Source organism: Loxodonta africana, chromosome 5, assembly GCF_030014295.1.
Source record: "Loxodonta africana isolate mLoxAfr1 chromosome 5, mLoxAfr1.hap2, whole genome shotgun sequence".
Classification (NCBI taxonomy): domain Eukaryota; kingdom Metazoa; phylum Chordata; class Mammalia; order Proboscidea; family Elephantidae; genus Loxodonta; species Loxodonta africana.
The window spans coordinates 34573479-34599010 of NC_087346.1; the positions used below are offsets into that span (position 1 = coordinate 34573479).

The 25532-nt window shown below is 38.5% G+C and overlaps 1 protein-coding gene across 1 annotated transcript in view; it reads right to left on the reverse strand.

The window, feature by feature from the left end:
* Positions 1-1375: 1375 nt before the first annotated feature.
* ANK2 (ankyrin 2) overlaps positions 1376-25532 on the reverse strand; it is a 240754-nt gene continuing 216597 nt past the window's right edge. Inside the window, exons 37-44 of the mRNA XM_064286268.1 lie at positions 23854-23985; positions 22728-22871; positions 19311-19596; positions 15834-16125; positions 12620-12703; positions 12350-12514; positions 10974-11156; positions 1376-1478 (exon numbers count right to left, since the gene is read on the reverse strand). Of these exons, the coding sequence (XP_064142338.1) occupies positions 1464-1478; positions 10974-11156; positions 12350-12514; positions 12620-12703; positions 15834-16125; positions 19311-19596; positions 22728-22871; positions 23854-23985 (1301 nt within the window). The 3' untranslated portion in view covers positions 1376-1463. The remainder of the gene's footprint in view (positions 1479-10973; positions 11157-12349; positions 12515-12619; positions 12704-15833; positions 16126-19310; positions 19597-22727; positions 22872-23853; positions 23986-25532) is intronic.

Genomic DNA, 25532 nt, shown 5'->3' on the forward strand with positions numbered 1-25532 from the left:
ATCACTCAAATTGTTATATTCCCTTCTTTAAAACAAACAAACACGAAAGTGCACAAATGCACTTAAGCGTTCCCAAGGAAGTTTGGATTTCAAATAAATAAACCGACATTTTTAACCAAAACCAAATTTTTAAGGTTTCTCAATCTTATCTGCAAGCGGAAAAACAGACCCAGCTGAAAAGTGAAAACTGCTTGATCTGTGTAGAAATGATGAAAACCATTAATGTGATTAGAAGAGGGGTTTGGACCGTGGTTTTGATTTTTAAATGCCACATGCAGGTATTAGAAAAGATATAAACCTGGAAAGAAAAAAAAAGAAGAAACCACTCAAACATAGTGAAGGAGTTTAAGCTTCTGTGTAGTGGGTAAATCTTGTTTCCAATGAATTATCTACAGTGCAGTGGACAGAAGAAAGTACCACCAGTAAGACAGCGCGGTTTGCTTAAGCAGCAAAGAAAACTGGAAAACTACAGTAGTTATAGCTTTTTAAAATACCCTGCCAACTTGTTCAAATCCAAAAGACCTGAAGATGCCAGAACGCCACAGGATGTAGCTACTAGCAACTGAATACCTCATTGTTCCATTCTGTTTGCCGGCTGCTCTCCCTCTCTCTCTCCCTCCCTCCGAGTGGTTGTTGGAGAGTCATAAATCACAGCTGGCCAGCACCAGCAATAAGGACAGTTCTTTCATTTTTAACTAGGAGCAGCAGCTACTCTGGAAGTTCTAAGGGCATGGTAGGTCTGAAGTGCTTCTTTTGCAGTAGAACTGTATTATCATTTGATTGTGTTAGCAATATCTTAATTAACCATTGTTCAGCAATTTCTAGAGGCCTTTTATTCCATGATGCCCAGAGTAGTTATGATAGGCAGTGGTTTTAATTTTAATATGTTGTTCATCTGAGCATTTCAACTATATACATTGTACATGGATATCCCTCTGAGGGATTCCTACGTGCCGTCACTTGAAGAGGTCTGCAGGTAAAGTTCTTCTGATCAATGGATTTTCATGGAGCTTGTGCAGAAGCAAAGAACAATGGAGGTGGCCAGTTCCCAGGTTAGCACAAACACAACAAAGTAGTGGATACAGCATCCAGAAGAAAGGATGCTATCTTTGGTCACAACTTAGCGGACAGTTAAAAAGGATGGGGAAAACTAAAGAAAAATGCAGTGTATTTGCCAAAAATGGAAATGTCAGGGTATCCCATTAATGAGGCCAGTTACGGTCACTTCGATAATGAAACGGGAAGTTGCATATTGAGTGAGTATGTGGTTTCTGGTGTGAGAATTGGGCAGCCCCTATTTGGCCTCTTGCTCCAAGTCCTCCTTGCAGAAATGCCGAAGGAGTTGCTGGAGGTCGTGCTGGAGGTCGTCCTGGTCTAATGCTTCTGGTACATCCTCCAGGTGCTCCAAGTGAATGTGTTTTCCATGCTGGTCCTTCACCACAGCCCTCTTCTGGGTACTGGCTTTACTCATTGTTGTCCTGGAAGAAAGCAGAAAGACAATTGTGATGTTTCTCCACTCCTAAAAGGCAGCCAGTAACTGTGGGGGTAAAAGGAGCCCTGGTGGTACAATGGCTAAAGGCTGGGCTGCTAACCAAAAGATTGGTGGTTTGGAACCCACACAACGGCTCTGTGTGAGAAAGTCCTGGCACACTGCTACTGTAAAGATTATAGCCTAAAAAACCATATGGGGCCGTTCTATTCTTGTCACATGCTGTTGCTGTGAGTAGGAATAAACTTGAAGGCACCTCACAATGACAGGTGTGGGGGTAACCATTATATTAAAGTACTGCTCAGCCTGCGAAGGGTACTTACTGTCCTGCCTCTAGATATTTCTACACTGACCCATTAATATAGCAAATACAGCCATTGTATCATGACATTGTTTGAAACATGGTTCTCCTATTTGAAATGATTCATGGGATTTTAAAAAGCATGTTTTGGAACAGAGATATTTTAAAAAAATTTACCATTCAAATAAATAAAACCTGCTGTAATTCTCTCAAAAGTAACTGTCATGGATTGAATTATGTCTCCCCAAAATATGTGTCAACTTGGTTAGGCCATGATTCCCAGTATTGTCTGGTTGTCCTCCATTTTGTGATTGTAATTTTATGTTAAAGGGGATTATGGTGGGATTGTAATACCACCCTTACTCAGGTCACATCCCTGATCCAATGTAAAGGGAGCTTCCCTGGGGTGTGGCCTGCACCACCTTTTATCTCTCAAGAGATAAAAAGAAAGGGAAGCAAGCAGAGAGCTGGGGACCTCATACCACCAAGAAAGCAGCACCTGGAACAGAGTGCGTCCTTTGGACCTAGGGTCCCTGAGCCTGAGAAGCTCCTCAACCAGGGGAAGCCTGATGACAAGGAGCCCTCCTCCAGAGCTGACAGAGAGAGAAAGGCTTCCCGTGGAGATGACACCCTGAATTTGGACTTTTAGCCTACTTTACTGTGTTGAAAGAAATTTCTCTTTGTTAAAGCCATCCACTTGTGGTATTTCTGTAATAGCAGCACTAGATGACTAAGACAGTAACCATGGAGCTTTAATGTTTTGATTAATTTACACTGATTTAAAAGAGTTTGATTCATCCTGAAATAGTGATTTTAAGTACTGTTTGCCAGACAAATGGTTTTTTAATGTAATTTACTTAAAACACCTTGGCTGCTAGCTTGATCTTTAGAGTTCCAGCCCAACCAAAACTTCCAAAAAATTGTATTTGAAGAACTTTTCCATGGCAAACAGATCTTTGGAAGCTGGAATATTATCCTATCAATACCCAGGAACTCGTTGATGTTGAGTTGATTCTAACTCATAGTGACCCTATAGGTCAGAGTAGAACTGTCCCATAGTGTTTCCAAGGAGCAGCTGGTAGATTTGAACTGCTGACCTTTTTTTTTCTTTTTTTAGTTAGCAGTCAAGCTCTTAACCACTGTGCCACTAGAGCTCCAAACAAGAGAAGAACTTTGCCACAATTGCTGAGGCTTCATCTAGAGATGGCAAAGAAGGAAGGGAAAGCGTTAAAAAGAAAAAAAAAAACGGACAGAGAAATCCTTCCTCTCACTACCTGAACCCCACATACTTTATTTGCACATTGTATGTTTTATACTGTCATTTAACAGATTGCTTACTTGTTTCCCTCATCAGACTGGTGTTTACTTGAGAAAAAAGATTATAACTATTATAGTTCTATTTTTCAGAACATTATTTTCCTGTATCCCTGCTTGAAAATGATTATGTCATTCCTTTACTCTCAGTTCTTCTCCTTGCTGTTGTGTTGTTCTTAGGTGACATTGAAGTGGTTCCAACTCATAGCAACCCTATGTACAACAGAGCAAAATGCTGCCTGGTCCTGCGCTGTCCTCACAATCTTTGCTATGTTTGAGCCCACTGTTGCAGCCACTGTGTCAATCCATCTTGTTGAGCGTCTTCCTCTTTTTCGCTGACCCTCTACTTTACCAAGCATAATGTCCTTCTTCAGGGACCTTGGTCGCTCCTGGTAACATGTCCAAACTATATGAGACAAAGTCTCGCCATCCTCCCTTCTAAGGAGCATTCTGGCTGTACTTCTTCCAAGACAGACTTGTTTGTTCTTCTGGCAGTCCACAGTAGCTTCAACATTCTTCACCAACACCATAATTCAAAGGCATCAATGCTTCGGTCTTCATTATTCACTGTCCAGCTTTTGCATGCATATGCGGCAAATGAAAATACCATGGCTTGGATCAGTGCACCTTAGTCCCAAAGTGACATCTTTGCTTTCTAACACTTTAAAGAGGTCTTTTGCAGCAGATTTGCCCAATGCAATAGGTCCTTTGATTTCCTGACTGCTGCTTCCATGGGCATTGATTATGGATTCAAGTAAAATGAAATCCTGACAACTTCAGCATTTTCTCCATTTATTGTGATGTTGCTTATTAGTCCAGTTGTGAGGATTTTTGTTTTCTTTACATTGAGTTATAATCCATGCTGGAGGTTGTGGTCTTTGACCTTTATCAGTAAGTACTTCAAGTCCTCTTACTTTCTGCAAGCAAGGTTGTATCATTTGGATATCACAAGTTGTTAATGAGTCTTTCTCCAAACCTGATGCCACCTTCTTTTTCATATAGTCCAGTTTCTTGGATTCTTTGCACAGCACACAGATTGAATAAGTATGGTGAAAGGATACAGTCCTGACGCACACCTTTCCTGAGTCTAAGCCACACAGTATCCCCTTGCACTATTCAAACAACTGCCTCTTGGTCTATGTACAGGTTCCTCATGAGCACAAATAAGTGTTCTAAAATTCCCATTCTTCACAATGTTATCCATAATCTGTTATGATATACACAGTTGAATACCTTCACATAGTCAATAAAACACAGGTAAACATCTTTCTGGTATTCTCTGCTTTCAGCTGAGATCCATCTGACACCAGCTATTATATCCCTCATTCCATGTCCTCTTCTGAATTCAACTTGAATTTCTGGCAGTTCCCTGTCAGTGCACTGCTGCAACTGCTTGTGTGTGTGTGTGTGTGTGTGTGTGTGTGTGTGCATTCTGCGAAAGTGTACAGAGCAAATTAGTTTCCCATTTGATAGTTTGTACAAAAGGTGCTTCATGACCTTGGTTTCATTCCCGACAATGTGTCAGCATTCTCCTCATTTTCACCCTGGGTTCTCCATTTTCTTTCACCCTAATTTTCTACATCTTCTTGCCTTCTAATCTTTGATTTTGGGTAATTAATGCCCTTTTGATCGTCAATAATTGATTTTCTAAGGAGTACGTTCCTCTTGGGTGTTACTGTTTATCTTACGTGCCTGTCTATTGTTTGGCTGGGAGGTGGTCCCCGGGAATGGCTTCAGTTCCAGGTCAGAAGGGTGTCAGAGGGCCATAGACTAAGAGGTTCCTTTAGTCTCTGTCAGACCAGTAAGTGTGTCTTTTTTTTGTGAATTTGATGTTTTGTTCTACAATTTTCTCTCATTCTGTCCAGGACCCTCTATTGCTGCAACAGTTTTTGAATTATCTTCAGGAAAATTAATGATATTGTTCAGTAATTTCCACATACCGTTGGATCACCTTTCTTTGGAATGGGCACAAATACGGATCTCTTCCAGTGAAATGGCCAGGTAGCTATCTTCCAAATTTCTTGACATAAATGAGTGAGCACTTCCAGTGTTGCATCAGTTTGTTGAGATATCTTAACTGGTATTTCCTGAGCCTTGTTTTCCACCAAGACCTTCAGTGCAGCTTGGACTTCTTCCTTCGATACCATTGGTTCCTGATCATATGCCACCTCCTGAAATGGTTGAACAGTGGCCAATTCTTTTTTGTACGGTAACTCCATGTATTCCTTCCATCTTCTTTTGATGCTTCCTGTATCTTTCAATATTTTGCCCATAGAATCCTTCAATATTGCAACTTGAGGCTCGAAATTTTTCTTCAGTTCTTTCAGCTTCAGAAATGCCAAGTGTGCCCTTCCCTTTCACTTTTATAACTCCAGGTCTTTGCACATTTCATTATAATCCTCTACTTTGTCTTCTTCAGCTGCCCTTTGAAAACTGTTCAGCTTTTTCATGAGATCATTTATTCCTTTAGCTTTAGCTATTCTACTTTCAAAAGCAAGTTAGAGACCCTTCTGACATCTATTTTGGTCTTTTTTTCTCTTTCCTGTCTTGTTAATGACCTTTTGTTTTCTTTACTTATGATGTCCTTGATGTCATTCCACAACTTGCCTGGTCTTCGATCATTAGTGTTCAATGCCTCAAACTGTTCTTGAGATGGTCTCTAAATTCAGGTAGGATATACTCAAGGTCATACTTTGGCTCTCATGGACTTGTTCTAATTTTCTTCAGCATTCAACTTGAACTTGCATATGAGCAACTGATGGTCTGTTTTGTGTTAGCCCCCTGGCCTTGTTTTGACTGATGATATTGAGTTTATCCATCGTCTTTTTCACAGAGGTAGCCAATTTGATTCCTGTATATTCCATCTGGTGAGGCCCACGTGTGTATCGTAGTTTATGTAGTTGAAAAAAGATATCTGGCACGAATAAGTCATCGGTCTTGCAAAATTCCATCATGTGATCTTAGGTGTCATTTCTATCACCAAGGTCATATTTTCCAACTACTGATCCTTTTTTGTTTCCAACTTTCACATTCCAATCACTAGTAATTATCAATGCATCTTGATTGCATGTTGGATCAATTTCAGACTGCAGAAGTTGGTAAAAATCTCCAATTTCTTCATCTTTGGCCTTAGTGATTGGTGCATAAATTTGAATAATAGTCATATTAACTGGTCTTCCTTATAGGTGTATGGATATTGTCCTATCACTCACAGTGTTGTACATTGGGATAGATCTTGAAATGTTCTTTTTAATAATGAATGTAATGCCATTCCTCTTAATTTGTCATTCCCGGCATAGTAGACCATATGATTGTCTGATTCAAAGTGGCCAATATCCCAGTCTATTTCAGCTCACTAATGTCTAGGATATCTATCTTCAAGTGTTCCATTTCATTTTTGACAACTTCCAATTTTCCTAGATTCTTATTTTGTAAATTCCACATTCTGATTATTAATAGATGTCTGCAGCTATTTCGTTTCACTTTGATTTGTGCTACGTCAACAAATGAAGGTCTCAAAAGCTTTACTCCATCCACATCATTAGGGTGGACTCTGCTTTGAGGAGGCAGCTCTTCCCCAGTTGTATTTTGAGTGCCTTCCAACCTGAGGAGCTCATTTTCTGGCACTGTATCAGACAACATTCCACTGCTATTCATAAGTTTTCACTTCACTAGCCAATTTTCAGAAGTAGATTGCTAGGTCCTTTTTCCCAGTCTGACTTAGTCTTGAAGCTCTGCTGAAACCTGTCCATGATGGGTCACCCTGCTGGTATTTGACATACCGGTTGCATGGCTTCCAGAATCACAGCAATGGCAAGCCACCACAGTCTAACAAACTGACAGAGGAGTGGTGATTGGCAGAGTGAGTGATTCAGTAGGGTCAAAAACTCCTTGTATTTTTTTTTTTTTTAGAAGGCAGGGAGGTTATATTATATCTTAGATTTTTCTTTTTTAAATAAAATGATTAAAATAAAAATACTTTGGTGATTATAAGGAGCATTGTCTCTTATACGGAACACTGTCAGTTAATCTTAAAGGTTTCCCTCCCTCCCTCCTTCCCTTCCTCCCTCCCTCCCTCCCTCCATCCATCCATTAGAGGCTGTATTCAAACAGAATCTTGTCTACAGGCAACTTATGTTCTAGTGGGGAGGAGATACACGTAAATCAACACAGTGTCATGTATATGAGTTGAAATTGATTCCATTGTAATGGGCAATGGATGGGTCCTAACAGCACAGTAGAAAGCCCAGCACGTAGTAGGCAATCAATGAATTTTTGTTGAATGAATGTGTGAATAACACAGGTAAAATGAGAGCATTAAAAAAAAAAAGCAATTTAAATTCGACTGGTGGTGGGAGTGGAGTGGCAGAACCCAGAAGAGGGACCTTGAGATGTGTTTTGTAGAAGGGAGGAGCTTTTGAATGATAGAGAGCAGGATGTAGGAGAACAGCACGATACACTCAGGGCACCGTGTGAAGTGCGGCGTGTAGGAGTGACAGGTAGAGAACAGATTGGGAAGAGCTTTGTGTACTAGGCTAAAGAGTTCGAATTTTATCCAGAATATTATGCAGAGCCTTTGAAGGAGTGAAAGCAGAGGTACCATCTGATTAGGTTTTTGTTTTAAACAGATCACAGGGAACAGACTTAGAGTCCATAAGACCAGTCAGGAAGTGACTGCAATGCTATAGGAAAAAAGAGGTGAGAGCCTGAAATAAGAGTGTGGCAACTGAGAAGACAGAGAAGGGGACTGATAAAAAAACTAAAGTATTGAGAGAATTCAATGAGTGATGTGGGGAAAATTGGAAGGAGAGAAAAAGGAGGCTAGAATAATTCTGAAATTTCTTGTTTTCACTGGGAGAACACAGAGAAAAAACAGCTAAAGTTGTTTCCTTTTTCCTTATTCTCTCCTGCTCTCTTATCCCCTCTCTCCCTTTGTTTCATACTACTCGGATGGTTTTGTGTCTGAAAGCTTAAATTTGTTCCTCTTGCTTAAAAGGTCAAATTGGGTCCCAAAGACTTAAAGAAGATTATTTTTCTTTAAACAGGCAAATATCTATTTTTTCTGAGAGCTAACAGAAGAGATTACAATGTTGGTGTTGGGGATAAGCCTCTATCAAATGATATTTCCTGGTATTTTGTGCACACATACGTATGTGAATGTGTTAATGAAATGCATAAGATTCAAGTAAAGGAATGACTTTTCATATGTTTAACAGGGGAGCAGTGGGTATAGCAAAATGTCTTCAGGAATGTATAAGACTAAGTGTTTTACACCACAAATCAAGTCCTACCACTAACAAGCTGTGCAAACTATATCAAGTTGTGGACATCCCTGGCTTCAATTTCTCCTGCTAAAAATGAGAACTTTGATGAACTGGTCTTTAAATTTATTTCAGTGTGATGATCCCATGAAGCTAGAACATGCAAGGTTTGCCTGGGTCCTGGTGAATAACTGGATGAAAGACTTAAAATAGAGTATAAAAAGCACTTTATCCTTAATTCATGTAGCATTTTTAAAGTTCTAAGAACAATTACACTGTTTTAAACTCCTAGCTGCTGCTGGTTTTTCCATTTGATTGGAGGGTGGAATTGTGACACAACCTTTAATTTTGCTGGAATTAAAATCAATAAGCAGGAACATAATTATTATGTTCTAGAGGCTTAAAATAGCACTGCAGAGTACTATAAATGACAATCGTTCCCTTCTTTTCAATGGAGTGAAAAGCACAACAGTAACTTAGATTTCCATTATGTCTGCTCACTATTTATCTCAATACTTACAGTGCTGCTAGTCATACATCAAACCAGTGATGGAGAGGGGGGCAGACTAGACAACTTCACAGCCAGGCCCCTGTTATATGCATAAAAATGTGTTGCTCACTGCTTTCATAACATTTTCTTAACATACTCAAAGCCTTGGTTTCAACATCACGAGCTACATTCAGGTTCACGGATATCAAAATCATGCTCATGTTATTTGCCACTCACATGCAGAATCATGAAACCATTTGTTAAAAGAAAGTATGTACAATTCAAGTAATGACTTACTAATATTTAGCTGAATGTAGTTGGTCAAAAGATTAATTTGCGAGCAATTGATTAGATTTCTTTTCCTACGCTCTTCAAATCTACCAACACAATGGTCTACCCTAGCTGGTTGGCTACAAATAAATGGGTGGCTTGCTAAAACCCAGGGAGTCAGGCTGTGTCAATATGTGTATCACTGGCACTGTGCCTTAATACTACTTTTAAAGCATCAAGGGGATGCTCTAGGTATGACACAACAGCAGATATATAACTTGACCAAAAGCCAGCTACAAGGAGAGACAGCAGTCCCCGGGAGATTTTAGGGTATATTTAGGGGCGCTATTTTTTTTTAATTACAAAACTTTTTAATAGTGTTAGTTCACAAAGCGTTGCTCCATGCTAACCCAAACCTTTTAATTATGGATCCATCCTCTTTCCGGATTTCATTCTCTACTAAACTAGGAAAGTGGACTTTCATGTGGCTACCTGTATAACTCAAAGCCTGAAGTAGGGAAAAAAAAAAGACAAAACCCCACCGTAAGAAAATCTAATATTATGCTTAATCAATCTGCAATATAAAAAAATACATACAATTCTTAGTAACAGAGCTAAGTACCAAGTATTATTTAACAAGTCCCTTAAATTTCTCCTATTTTTAAGGGAGATGTGTTATATTACTTTACAAAAGCTGCTGCCAGCGTCCGTACTGATGGACTCTTAGTTTCCCCTCTGTCTCAACCATTCTCCAGTGGAGAATCTAATGTAAATAAAATGACCAGAGGCAAAAAGAAGCAACCAGGCAAACAAACAAAAATGGCACAAAGTCTATAACTCAGATAATTCATATTTTAATAGTCCCAGGTTGCCTACTGCCACAACATGAAGAAATAAACGTATTTAAAGAAGATATCCTTTTAAACATCCCAGCACATTTCATTCATCTATAGTCTCAATACCTTTGGTGGGCAGAAAAGAGAATACACATACAGCATTTAACTTAAAATTGTTTCAATGGCAAAAACTATTTTGTATAAATTTGTACATTACATGATTCCTTATTGAAATCCTTGGGCCAAGTATGTTTCAGAAATTAATTTTTTTTTAATTTTAGAAAAGCAATATGATATCTATACTGTATATTACAAATTCACTTATAGGCAGAAAAACACGAATGCTCACTCTAAGTAATATTTAAAAAAAAAAAAAAAAAGACCATAAATACCTCCCTGTCAGTTCAGATCAGGTTTTACTGCCAAATCAGTTTGCTGCTAACTTATAAAACTTGTTTTGGTTTTCAGTGTCTTTGGATTTTGGACTGTAGCAAGGATTTGTGGACCTGCCACTGTGGATACTTTACTAATTGCTGGTAATCAGGCCTTAAAGAATTCGAAATGCTTTTTCAAAATTTATGGGTACAGAGCATATCTGTATTTTTTTCAATGTCTATCATTGGCAATATTTGAGAAGGTTAGCTAGCAAAGATACTTTGGAACATATTTTATTTCCTTCCCTTATTCATTGGGAGTGTAAGTCACGTCTGGGACTTTAAAACAAGATGTACAATTATGCCCTGAATTTAGAGATTCTGATTCTGAATCAGCAGGAGCAAATCCTGGTCATTTGGATTTTTCAAAGTTCTTGAGGTAACACTGATGAGCATTATAGGTTGGGGAAACACTACTTCATTGTACAAGTTATTTAAATAGGAATTCTACCCTCTTGAATTATTCTGCAGTCTTCCATGAATTCATGTATAAGACGACGCAATGATAAACAATTTTCTTTTCAAAGACAAAGCAAACATAAAATAGACACAGAGACAAAATGATGATACTTCTATACCTCTTCAAAGTCATCTTTGGCTGAAGGAAGATCATGGGCTAAACTAGAATCCCCCAGGTGTTTCTCCATCCTCTCTCCATGTACCATGGTTGTTTTAACAACTTTGCTGACTCTACGGCCTTCCACTGGTTCAGCCTGAAATTGTGAGGTACTGGACAAAATGCTGGGTTCAGATAAAGTTACCTAATGAATGAAGGACACACAATACATAATTTCTGACTGTCAAAATGTAACAATAATCAATTCTTCTGTGTTTAAAAAAAACATATCAAACACAGTACTATACACCGGCCTTCCAGAAAACTGTATGTTGGAAAAGAAGGGCAGAGTAAGAAAAAAAAAGTAAACTACAATTACTCGGTAATGTCTATATGATGCCTGCACGTACAAGGCACCAAATCAACCACTTTATTAGTCACTTGAGCAAAATTTATCAGTAAGTTTCATGAATAAGAAACTGGCTGCTTAGTGTAATGTAGACGTAACAACCTATGGATCGAACTGTCTTTCCCCACTCTTAAATGTTTTGTTTTGGCATTATGAAGATACAATTAACCTTCAAAGAAGGAACTCTCAAGGCTATGAGAAACTGCAGAAGATGTGTAGAGACTCTCACATCTACAATATTAAGAATTTGAGGATGTGAACAAATGTGAAACTGTGAGAATGTCACAAATTAGGTCAAAAATGAGTAAAATATCCCTGAAAGAGGGAAGTAAAACAGACAAATAAAACAATAAATCAAAAAGTTTCTGGGTCCTGCCTTTAGTGACCGCAAATGCAGAAGTTTTGAATATCAAATATTTATCCAATGTGATTTACAGAGGACTAGTGTGCTGAAGAGGCATAAGTACCAGTGATATACTTGTACCTGGTTTCTAAATAACATAATGCTTGCCCTGTAAGGAAACCCTGGTGGCATAGTGGTTAAGTGCTACAGCCGCTAACCAAAAGGTCAGTAGTTCGAATCCACCAGGCGCTCCTTCAAAACTTTATGGGGCAGTTCTACTCTGTCCTATAGGGTAGCTATGAGTCGGAATCGACTCTACAGCAATGGGTTTGGTTTGGTTTTTCTGGTTTGCCGAGCAAATGCGAATTTTTTTTTTCTTTTTAAATTTGACTTTTGGATTTCTGCTGTGGTCAACGTGAAGTAACTTGAGAATGGAATGACAAAGACGAGTAACATGGCTACAAATCTCCCTGATGGTTTTTAAAAGACTACACAGAATCATGGAAAAAAAAAAAAAATGAATGTGGAACTAAAAGCAGAACAAGCAGAAGTGAGACAAATATGAATAAACAGTCTGGTCTATCTTTTTTGAGCTCTATTTTAACCCTTTTGTAAGCTAGCGTTGGAGGATGTGAGACGTTCTCACCTCAGACTGTTCGGTGTCACTCTTTAGTACAACACGCTTTATAACTTTGGAGTAGCCATCCCCTTCCTCGATGTGAACAGGTTCCTGTGGCATTCCCTGCATTGTAATCTCTTCTTTCTCAGTGCCATCAGATGATACATACCGCCTAATGATTTTTCTAGTAACCTGAAATACATTTTATTCATGTGTCTTGTTTTTTGATACCATGGTACTGATACATTTTAAACAGAAGGTTTGAAATCAACCAACTTAGCATAGAGTCAACAATACCTTCTTCACCACAGTGTGTCCGTGGTCATCAATGTATTCTTCTTCGGTGACTGTTTCGGGTGGTATGTCAGGCATATCATCTCCCTAAACAGTTGAAAGAAACAGGCCACTTAGTGTTTGGTGCCAGTTCTGAGGAACTAACTGCCAAGTGCTTATACATAAAGAATGTTAGAAAATTAAAGGCACAGTTGAGAAGCACTGCTGAGATGCCAAAATCCTGTTAAGTATTTGTTTAAAAGAATTAAAAAAAAAAAAAAGGTGCGGGATAACATGCTTAGGAGAATCTAATGAAAAGTTAGGTAAAACTTCAAAAAAACAAATGAAACCAGACAAGCGCGAGGTGAGGTGTGTGGAACTGAAGAAGGCAAACCTTGCTCGCTCACTATCTCCTGGAGGTAGGCTGCAAATGTCATTACCACCGCATTTCTTTTTAAAGAAAAATTAGAAGAGTTATGGGATCTGCTTTCAAATGGCCATGCACTAACCAGGAAGCATGCCAAGCCCTGACCGCTCCAGGTTGGTCACTCTCTAAGGGTTACCAGGGACAGAACTATCCCGGACGTGCAGTACTTTAGTGCTGGTACCTGAATAATCACTCGTCGGCGGACAACCCTGGTGGTTACCATCGCCTCCTCATCTGAGCTGGCCTCTAGCTCACCTAATTCCTCTGTTAGCTCCTGGTGGAAGCATGGAAGCAGTGTTTGGTTTAATGTGCTAAGCGATACAAGTACTGGTTTCTTCTTTAGCTCACACTGTGTTCTGAAAGTTTTATTTGTGGAGGCTTTGGTGGAAAAGGCAGCAGCGGTGCAAACAAGTTGAAATATTATCAGCATGTCATGGTCTCCAACTTCAAGGAGAATATAGCTTTTTTTTGAATGAATGAAAAACAAAGCTCTGGAATCAAATTATCAGTCCGAGAGCTGTCTGAGCACCCATCTGTCAAAATCTGTCAGAAGAAGTAAGCAACTTCTCCATGTTATTTCTTGGACTTACAATCCTAACAAATAACTGAATGTAAACAGCATAATAAACACCCCTTAGTCATTGACAGAAACCCTGGTGGCATAGTGGTTAAGTTCTATAGCTGCTAACCAAAGGGTCAGCAGTTCAAATCCGCCAGGCACTCCTTGGAAACTCTATGGGGCAGTTCTACTCTGTCCTATAGGGTCGCTATGAGTCGGGATCGACTCGACGGCACTGGGTTTTTGGTAGTCATTGACATTCCTGCTTAGGCTTGGAATTATTAATGCAAAGGTGTAGGAATATCTTGTTTGTAGCAGAACTTTCAGCAGGGAGTCAAAATTTCCTGTAACTTTTTTTTATTATCTAGCCAGTAGCTCATCTCCCTGGAATAAAAAAAAAAAAAAGCCGTGTATGAATAATATTAGACTCATTCTGCAGAGAAGCTGAGATGTGGAGGCAGATAAGATGTTTTGGGTCTGGCACAAAGCCAGAGATAAGGCTAAGAACATAATCAGAGATTAGGACACATGTCTGGGAGCTATATCTTGAATCTCTCTCTTTCCTGATAGAACATTATTTAAAGCAAATAACTAAATTTGTTCAACATGTTTTAAAATACCAAAATTACATTTTTATATTCTTCTCTGTTAATGAAGACAGATAAATTCTAAACCAAAGTATACTTTAAATACTCAGGAATCTGCTGCCTAAAAATATCTTTAGCAAGGAAGTGATTGAAATTAAATAGTCAAGTTAGGGTGGTGAGAAGTTAAAAGAGTCAAAACGGGAAGCTAAAAAGACAGAAGTGGATAGTCACAGAGAATAAACGGAACAGATCTACATAAAATATTTGAAATGCAGAATGAATTATCAAAATTTATTTACATAATGAAATAGATTAAATATATGAATTATGCACATAATTGTTTCAAGTCTCTATTTCTCTTTACTTATGGATTCTTAAGTTAGATTTAACAGTTAAACCATGATAGTGTCTATGAGACATTTTTTCTAGTGTTCATGTAAGTCAAGAAATCATGAGATGAATAATTCTGTGCAAAGTCAAACTTGGAATAAAAATTCACTCATGGAATGAATTCATTCTTGAAGATAACTGCCAAAATCAGGATACAGATATCATCTGCCTGGATCTTTCCTAATTTTAGTTATGATTCTAGATAAATCCTGGGAGTCGATGTCACTCTCATAGTGAATAAAAATAAATGTCATTCTTATGCCCAATATATCACTTTTTTCCTCCCAAATAATTTCAATTCTTTTACCTATTTTTTTCATTTCTAAAACTCATAATAATGCTCTAAAATCCTTTTGAGATATAAAATATTTTTAAATTATATTATTTTAAAGAAGAAACATAATATTTGATTGAATTTACATTCAATTAAGTTTTATGAAGAGTCTCACACTTTATTGTTTTTAAGAGTCATCTGGGGAATTATTAGAATGCAGATTCTCGTGTTTGTGTTCCCCTTTTCCCAGGGATTCATTCTGACTCAGGAGCTCACGAGGGATCAAGTCTTCCAGTTAACACAGGCATTAACCACACAGGCCACATTTCAAGAGCTAATGTTTTAAATTTCTAAGATGGCTGCCATCTCTTCCACAATCAAACTACCAGGCATTTTGACATTTAGAAACATCAATATGTTTAGGTACAATGTTCTACTAAGGCATTCTTAAAATAAATCTAAGAAAATAAAGGTAATTTGGAAATTATCCATCTGCTAATGAGAATAAATTTATTTCAAGAAATAAACCCCACTTGATACCCACAGCTGGTGTGCCCATTATCCATTATATTACTTGCCTTATATGAACACACAGTGAGTCACACAGAGTGTGCGCACCAGCACTTTCCACGGTGGACAGACTTACCTGGGACCCTGTCAATCCCTATCACAATTCTTCCTGACTAAGTTTACTGATTTTCAAAAATAATATCAGTAACACTGTCCCACCATAGTGTTCAATTTTCTTAGCAAAAGGTTTCTAATTATAAAATTAGGCTCCGGGTAAAATCGCTAGAATTGGAACTGTATACTGTCTCTTCTAGATTCACTGGTTCTCAGATTTTAAAAGGATTGACAGTTTCACATTGTCTTGGTTAAAAATTAATTTGGCAAGCCTTTTTGATTTGAAGTGATGAAATAAGCCATCAGAGAAATGGAAATGGGGGAAGGTTTGTAGCTTTGTTACAGGTGGGCAAGGAAATAGAGAAAGGGATTCTTACCTTTTGAAAAGCTGCATCTTCATCGGATCTTTCAAAGATTTGTGGCTGGTCATCAGCAGATTCTACTATCAGGAGGCTAGTTCTTCGTGGAGAACTCTCCTCTCTTTGCGATGGGGAATCTTCGGGTTCTTGTACGATGGGGGAGACTCCCCGCTCACTAGATGTTGGAGTCTGGAGGTACAGCCTCTCCTCCTCAGAAGGGGTACTAATTTCCTCAGGTATCTTGCTGGGAGATCCACATACCACTGTAGCCTCTGGAGTCTCTGATACTTCTGTTCCTGGGGTTGTCACGCTGAAATGTAAAAGGCAGATTATACCACTGAAGCATATGCATTTGCCCAGTGATAAAGCAAGGGGATTAGAAGGGAGATGGAGCTCGTCTTCATAGTCCATGACAGTCAAAATAAAAAACCTGTTGTCCAGACGAATGGATAAACAAACTACGGTACATACACACAATGGATTACTATACAATGATAAAGAAGAATGATGAATCTGTTAAACATCTTACAACATGGATGAATCTGGAGGGCATCATGCTGAGTGAAATAAGTCAAACACAAAAGAACAAATACTGTCTGAGACCACTATTATAAAAACTCATGAAGAGGTTTACACCCAGAAAGAAACAATGTTTGATGGTTACTAGGGACGGGAGGGGTAGGGGGGGAAAAACACTAACTAGACAATAGATAAGTTATAACTTTGGTGAAGGGTAAGACAGTACATAAAACGGGGGAAGTCAGCACAACTTGACCAAGGCAAGGTCACGGAAGCTTCATAAACACATCCAAACTCCCTGCGTGACCAAATTACTGGGCTGAGGGCTAAGGACCATGGTCTTGGGGAACATCTAGCTCAACTGGCATAACATAGATTATAAAGAAAGTGTTCTACATCCTACTTTGCTGAGTAGCGCTGGGGTCTTAAAACCTTGTGAGCGGCCATCTAAGATACTCCACCAGTTCCACCCCGTTTAGAGCAATGGAGAATGAAGAAAATTAAAGGTGCAAGGGAAACTTTAGTCCAAAGGACTAATGAACCGCAATTACCACAGCTTCCACCAGACTGAGTCCACCACAACTAGATGGTGCCTGGCTACCACCATTGACTGCTCTGGCAGGGATCACAATAGAGGGTCCTCAACAGAGCTGGAGAAAAATACAGACAAAATTCTAACTTACAAAAAAAGATCAGACTTACTGGTCTGACAGAGACTGGAGAAATCCCTAGAGTATGGCCCCTGGACACCCTTTTAACTCCATACTGATGTCACTCCTGAGGTTTACCCTTCAGTCAAAAATTAGAGAGGCCCATAAACCACAATGAGACTAAAGGGACACACAGCCAAGGCGCAAGAACAAGAAGGCACGAAGGGACAGGAAAGCTAGTAATGGGGAACCCACGGTTGAGAAGGGGAGAGTGTTGACATGTTGTGGGGTTGGCAGCCAATGTCAGAAAACAATATTGATTCGATTAGTTTTTTAATGAGAAACTAATTTACTCTGTAAACCTTCATCTAAAGCACCCACGCACCCACCCACCCACCCACACACACACACACACACACACAAACTGTTGTCATTGAGTCAACTCTGATTCACGGTGACCCCATGTGTGTCACAGCAATCTTACAGAAGTAAGTTGCCAGGCCTTTCTCCCAAGGTGCCACTGGGTGGATTCGCCAGACTTTTGGTTAGTAGCCATGTGCAAACTGTTTTTGTTACCCAGGGACCTCAGTCAAAACAGGTTTTATAAATTTGGTCAAGAAATAATATTTGAAGAATGAAATTTTGACCAAGAAGTGAAATTTGGCCAAAATATAAAATTTGAAGAAAAATTATACTGTAAGATACAGGATAGAGTTACAGCTCATTGCTCTAGTATTAGCAGGGAAAGATGTATTCTAAAGATAAAAAAAAGTCTTAAAATGTGTTATACAGTTTTTGACTTCTACAGAGTGAATATAATTTCAGCTTTTCTTTGATAATAAACCCATCGCCATGGAATCGATTCCGACTCATAGCAACCCTATAGGACAGAGCAGAACTGCCCCATAGGGTTTCTGGGAAGCAGCTGGTGGATTTGAATGACCGTCCTTCTGGTTAGCAGCCGAACTCTTAGCCTCTACCCCACCAGGGCCTCTTGTTTGATAATGCAAGGTAATAAGTAATATTAAGGCTTTGAGGAGTTTTACATAAAGATACATATAGATAATAAGGTGTTTGAAGCAAGAATAACAACTTGGTAGAATTAAAGAAAGGCAATATATAAATACCCAGATTAGTATAGTTATTATTGTAAATACAGAGATAGTCTTGTTGTCCCTCTGGAAAACTCTTATTACTTAATAGAGGATCTGTTGACACTGAGACTTTTCTACTCATGTAGGCTGGAGCTACTACAATGCAACCTTTCAGAATTTTACTTTCTAAATAAGAAATAATTTCTAAATAAGTTCTGCTTCTTTTTTGTATTTAGTTCGATTTCCTGTCACCCCATAGATATTAAATTCCCACAGTTCTTCTGATATCCCCTCCCTTTCCCCCATCTATTCCTTTTTAGTTTTTTTCTTTACTTTGTCTTTATGCTCACTCCTAAAATAGGGGAGTGGCTGAGAAGGTAGAAGAGATCATTTCACCACTCACTTCACCGTCTTCTCCTCAAGTCCCAGGGATTCCAAAACAAAAGTCACTATGACAAAGGGCATGCTGTGATGCAATCTCACGAGACACTATTCTCCGATTTCAGGGCCAGAGACGTGTTTGCCTGATCTGTTTTCTTTTTCCTAGACAATGAGTGTCATTTAAACAACTTTCTTTCTCTTTTGCTTACTTACAGCCTAGAACTTAAGTTCTGAGCTGAACTGTACTTTGCAGCTCCCTTTAGCCAGAAGCTCTCTAGAAGATTTCTCTTTATTCTCACCCTAAACTCCATCCACCTCGTTTTAATGGTCTTTTATCTGCGTTAATAATTTCTGTGATATTTATATTTTAATATAAATATTAACACAGTGGGTTGCTTTACCCATACATAGTCCAAGCCAGCCTTGCACAATAATTACTGTATTTGCAGATTACAGAGCAAGTGAAGTGCCACAATCTTACAGGTAATATAATGTGCTGTCTCTATGGGATTTTACAGTTTCAACAATGATTTCATAGGCTTTCTATTTCTTGACATTTAACCCTGTGATAGTAACAGAATTTATAAGTATAGAAATGGAAACTCAAAAGGCACAGGGCCATGCTCAAGGTCACACAACCAGAAATTGGTTCAAGTAGGTTTGTGCCAACGACACTGTCAGTTTGCCTCTCAAATGTCTTGCCTTTTTTTCTGTAGCTCCAACATTAGTTATTGGTGGATTTCTTTTAAAATGATTTGAAAAACTATTTGTATTTGTATACGCCTGGCACCCTAAGTCATACTGACTTGTTTCTTTGGAATTACATCTGTCAGGCTTTTTTGGAAACTCACAAGTATTCCTGCTGATGTTCAAGAGATGACTCTTCAGTCAGGTCTTGCATTTTCCCTGAGAAATCCTGCTGAAACTGCTCCTTGTCAGTTTGGGATAAGAGCTCTGCTGCTGAGGGGTCCCCCTCAGTTTTGGGGATGCAATCCTGAAACGTGGAATAACCGACAGAGATATCTTCCTCTGAGACGATGGGAGGGTGATCATAGGTCTCACTTTCTTTAGACACAGGGTGCTCCTCTTTCTGTTTATGCTCTGCAGTGCAGAGCTCCTCTTGAAGTACTGAGAACCCTGAAGAGGAGAACAATTTTAACCAAATATTTATTTGAAGTTTAGCTTATATTATGCAGATATTTACTAAGTAACTATTATGGGCCATGTTCTGTTAGAAGCCCATGGGTTACAATGGTGAACAAGACACTGTCTCCACCTTCAAGATATTTACCATCTTGGGGCCCAGGCGAGTAAGAGTCAGTTAAAATAGAGAGTGACTGGGCTACAGGTCCCAGGCAATGAACATGGGAGTGCCTAATTGAGGAACTCAGAGGAAAAAGGAAAGATGTCACTGTAATGACCAAGTTGTGCTTGACCAAAGCCCACAGTCTTGTCAGTCTCCTAATATGCATGCAAAAGCCGGACAATGAAAAAGGAAAACAGAGAAAATTGATGCATTTAGACTGTGGGGTTGGCAAAGAATATTGACTATATTGTGGACTTCCAGAAAATGAACAAATCTGTCTTAGAAGAAATAAAACCAAGGTGTTCCTTAGAAGTGAGGATGGTGAGACTTTGACTCACTTACGTTAGACACATCACTAGGGAAGACCAATGGCTAGAAAAGGACATTGGTAGAGAATCAGCGAAAATTACAGAAACTCTCAATGAACCAGAGGGACACGATAGCCCAATGAACTCAAACCTATCAGAGCTCATGAAGATGGTACAAGACCACGTGAAGTTTCATTCTGTTGTATATAAGGGTCACTATGAGTTGAAGCTGACTTGATGTTTTTTATGAGTTGAAGCTGACTTGATGCCAACTAATAGCCACACAAACTCAGGTCTAAAAAATTAGGAAAGGAATCACAGAGAGTGTAATATTGACCTAATGATGAGTAGGCATCAACTGAGATAGAGAATAGAATCTAAGTGCCAAGAGGAGTGAGAGGTAATAACAAGAATAGCAATAATAAATGCTAACAGCTAACACATCCTAAATATTTACTGTCAGACACGGTTCTGAGAGCTTGGTAAGTATTAACTTGTTTAATCCTCACCACAGTTCTCTGAGATTAGCACTTTTTTTTTTTTTTTTTAATGAAGGGCTCTTAAGCTATGCAAAGGCATTTTCCTTACATTCCAGAGCCATGAGGAGTCATTGAAAAATTTTTACCAGAAGAGTGATTAACATTCATCTATCGATTCATTCATTCAACAGAAATCCAATGAACATCAATTACATAGTAATCACTGTTCAGACGCTGAATATATAGCAGCAATCAAGACAGAAAAAGCTCCTGCCATCAGTGAACTTTCATTTCTGCAGATACATATTTATGGTAAATATTACTAAAAAATGTAAACCAGGGTCAAAGTATAGCATGAAGAGGGCTGGTATTTTAGATAGCCCTATTGTCAGGAAGGGGTCCCCTTAGGAGGTGATGTTTGAGCAGAGGCCTGAATGAAATGAGGACAAGGCATCTGATGGTCTAAGGGACAAGTACTTTAGGGTGGAGGAAACAGAAAGTACCAACCAAGGCCCTGAAGCAGGAGAGTGCTTGGGGTGCTCAGGGGACAGACCAAGGACACCAAGTGTCTGAGACTAGGGAGTGAGAGAAAGAAATGGGAGGTGGGGACAAGCTAGGAGGCTCTTGATGAACATTACAACATACCAGCATTTAAATATATAAAACAAGAGGAAGCTACAGGAAAGGATACTGCATCAGAAGAGCCAGTAAAGTAAAAAGAAAACCAGAGGATGGAGTGGCATGGAAAATAAGTGAAGAAAGCATTTTAAGAAGAAGGGATTAATTATTTGTGTAAATGCTACTCAAGGGTGAAATAAGATAAAGACTGAAAAACATCCAATGAAGTTTAGCAATGCAGAAACAATTGGTGAATTTTACAAGATTGGCCTCAGTAGAGTGATGATGGTAAAAGCCTGATCAGAGTGTATTCTAGAAAGAGTTCTAAAGAGAATTAAAGGAAAGGAAGCAGAATCTATAAGTTCTGATTACTCTTTTAAGGAAATTTTCTATTAAATGGATGGAGAAATAGGGCAGTAATGGGGGCACTATGAGGTAAAGAGAGTTGTTTGCTTTGCTTTGATTTTAAAGATGGGACCAATTAAAGTATGTTTTAATGCCGTCAGTCATGGTCCAGCTGTTAGGAGACAGAGTGGGTACCTGCAGGAGTGAAAGCCTTGATTGGGGTAAATGCGATGAGATCTGGTACATAAGAAGAGATGATGGCTTTAGGAAAGCAAGAAAATTTCGTCCATTGTAATAAGAGGCAAGGTAGAGTATAAAAGGCAAACAAACCAAACCTGTTGCCATTGAGTCAGTTCTGACTCATAGCCCCACTATAGGAAGAGTAGAACTGCCCCATAGGGTTTCCAAGGCTGGACATTTTTACAGAAGGAGACTGTCATATCTTTCTCCTATGAAGCGGCTGGAGGTTTGAATCGCTAACCTTTAGATTAGCAGCTGAGTGCTTAACTACTGTGCCACTGGGGCTCCTTAAGATAGAGTATAGGCACTGAAATTTAGGTGTGTAGATTTTGAGGTAGGAGAATATGCACATTTGCATCCAATTATCCCTATTTTTCTAAAAAATATGAAATTTGGTCAACTGCCAATAAATGAAGAAAAGAGACATATTGGAGGTCAGAAGGAAAGAAGAGAATATGTAAAATAAGGATGAGAGAGAGCTCAAATGAACGAGAAACATTTAGAGAAATCTTAATAGTAAAAAAGTGGTAGGGCCAATGGCTGAAGACGCCAGTGGATTTGAAGAACTTTTGGTGTAGAAGTAAAAGAAGGAGCAAGTAAATGCTTCACACTAGGACTTTGAAGTAGTACGTTATTGGTAATAACAAGATCTTGGTTGTGAGCATAGAAAAAGCTGGCTAGAGATAAAGTAACAAATGGCAAGTATCAGAGGTGCAGTCCAGAAACTGAGAAAACACAGCACTGGATGGATCTTCCATGTAGATGGTGAAATCACAAAGAATGAGTAGTGGTGGTGGCAGCCCATAAAATGGACTGGGAAGTTGGAGGTAGTGAGGAAAAGAATATATGATTCCCAAAAACATGTTTCACCCTATTAAAAAAAAAAAAAAGGAGAGAGTAAGTCCAGTTGTCTGAATTAACCACACACACACACACACACACACACACACACACACACACACATCGGTTGACCTTCACTATGATCCAGTGTAATGGTCTGTTCAATTTCTGCATAGCTATGACTGATGCGCTCCTGGAGAGGTTCCGTGCTGGCCTCCATGAGATGGACAATATCCATTCGATTGATCTTGGTGAGACATTCAATAAGACTGGTATCTGGGATATTAGGAAAAAAAAAATTATCACAGATGAAAGCTACTCCTTTTAAAATTTCCTTCGTTTAGATGTCTTACTAAATCTGTGAGATTTTGTACAGAAAACAACCAGAGTCCAATTAAGAGTCTTTATTAAAAATAAATGCACAGGAAAACAAAGAGATATGCACAAAAAAGGTGGCACAGAAATAGGGTTGCCAGATAACATACAGGACACCCAGTTGAATTTAAGCTTAATTTTCAGATAAAAACAAACCAGAAAAACATTTTTTTTATATAATTATGCTCCAAATATAGCTTAGGATATACTTATACTAAAAACATTTTTTATTGTTCATCTGAAATCCAAGTTTAACTGAGTGTCCAGTATTTTTATTTGCTAAATCTGGCAATCTTAACTAAAAGAATGTAAAGAGAAGGAATGATAAGTGCAGACTGAGTGTAAACAAGGGGGATCTCTAGGTGGGTTCTCAGGCAGGTAGTAAACAGAGTGGCAAATGCAGACCAGCAGAGGGTGAGAAGAAGCTTTGGCATGCATCACTTCCCATTTTATCCAAAGTGGTCAGGATACCACATACAAACCATTACAGGAATATCTCCTTGACATTTTCCCCCCACTTACATTACCTAGGAGTAAAGGAAGCAGGAGTTGAAGACAATCACCTATCTCTATAGGCCACTTAAAGCAACTGTGTTCATTACCATATTTAGAAAATTTTAGAACTTTAATAACCTTCTTGTTAGCAGCCAGTGCTGGGATCACTTTCTACTTTTCCACTGGTTAACATTGTTTCTGGGCATGTAGTGCAAGAGTTTTCATACAACACGTAGATTTTAGAAATGGCAAAAGCTGGTCCCATTTGTCATAGTAGTACTCCAAGCCGATGGCATTTATTTAATTTGGCTGAATTTGCAAGAATGTGATTAGCAAGCAAGATATTTCCATTTAGTCTAACACTTTTGACATACAGTTTCCCACCTACCTGTAGCATGGTTCCCATCCCTCTCTAGCCAGTACTTCAGCAGGGCATGACTCTGGTCTTGGAGGGAGTTGGGGTTCTCAATTCGAATTTGATGAATTTGCTCCTCAGTGAAGTCAAGTTCTCTTGCTAATTCTAGAAGAGAAAACAGTACTCGTTAGTTAACACGTTAACTTTGAGGTTTAAGCCTCTAAACCTTGTCTGGTGGTTTTGTAGATGAGGTTCTCTTTGTATGGCTGTGAGTGATAGAATTCTTTTAATCTTAACTCTGCTTATTGGAAATGACTCAAATATGCCTTTGTTCTTTTAGCATTGACTTTGGAGTTTTTCCTTAAAACTGAGTATAGAATCCATCACTTATACCATAGCAGAAAGAGTAAGATAATGCCGTGATGACAGAATAAGTATAATTCAGGCACACTTATTCCAAAATGCAAGACAGATTATTACTATTAGCATATATTCTTAGTCCAAGATAACTGATAATAGAAAATTGATAATAATATCTGGAAGCAAAAGGAACAGACAACTTCTCACTTTTAATGGTCTTTAGGTGTTGTTTTAAGTAAGTCCTGTTCCTGGGTACTTGGATAAATACTGGATATGGCTATACTACAATAGTTGGAGAAATTCCTTCTTTCCACGATAATCACATGGATTAAAGGGTTAGGAAAGTATTAACTGACTTGGGAAGAAGCTCTTCCTTTGTGCTACCATTAAAATTCTATATGCATGTTTATACATTGTAGTGTGTATGTCTGGGATAAGCTTTTTAGAAGTCAATTTGTTAATATCATTCAAAATGAAAAATATATACTTTAACTGAGAAATTCTACTTCTAAGATTATGCCCTATGGATATACTCACAAAAACATACCAGTGGACAGGACATTTATTTCTAATAACAGGAAACAACCTAAATAGCCATCAATGAAAGTCATTAATAAAATTATAGTATATCCATACAGTAGAATGTTAAATAGCTCCTATTCATCACCAAATCTTTTCTGAAGGGAGAAAAGTGTTTACTACCTTTATAACGTTAGCCACAAGTGATATAAAGGAAGCCAGATTGGCAATCCTAATTTAATATGTTAAATCGCAGGTAAGATAATGGAATATAGCTCTCAAAACCTATAAACCATGATTCGTAAATGAGACATGTTAAGTTAATAATTCATTTTACCTTAATAAATTCTTTAACATATTTTAGAATTTCTACACTTAAACTGAAAGGTTAGTGGTTTGAAACAACCAGCAGCTCCATGGGAGAAAGATCTGCTTCTGTAAAGATTTACAGCCTTGGGAAGACCTATGGGGCAGTTCTCTGTCCTAGAAGGTTGTTATGAGTCAGAATCGACTCAACAGCAGTGGGAATTTTTTTTTGTTGTTGTTATACTTAAACACTCTCCTCTCACAAAAAATTAGTGAAACATCTCATTAATACCATATTTTTATGCAAATAATGCATGTCTTCCAGGGTGTTTACCAGCCACACCCTTCTGCCTGCAAGGCATCCTCCCAATCATGTTATGTCAAATTTTCTTCACAGCAACATGTAAAAAAACTGTCACAGTGGTGTTTATGAAAAAAACTCATGGGGGGAGGGTGTGGCCAGCAAACAAATGCAGAAGGTGCACGTTATTTGTGTAAAAATACAGTATGTGTTTCAACAGTCATCA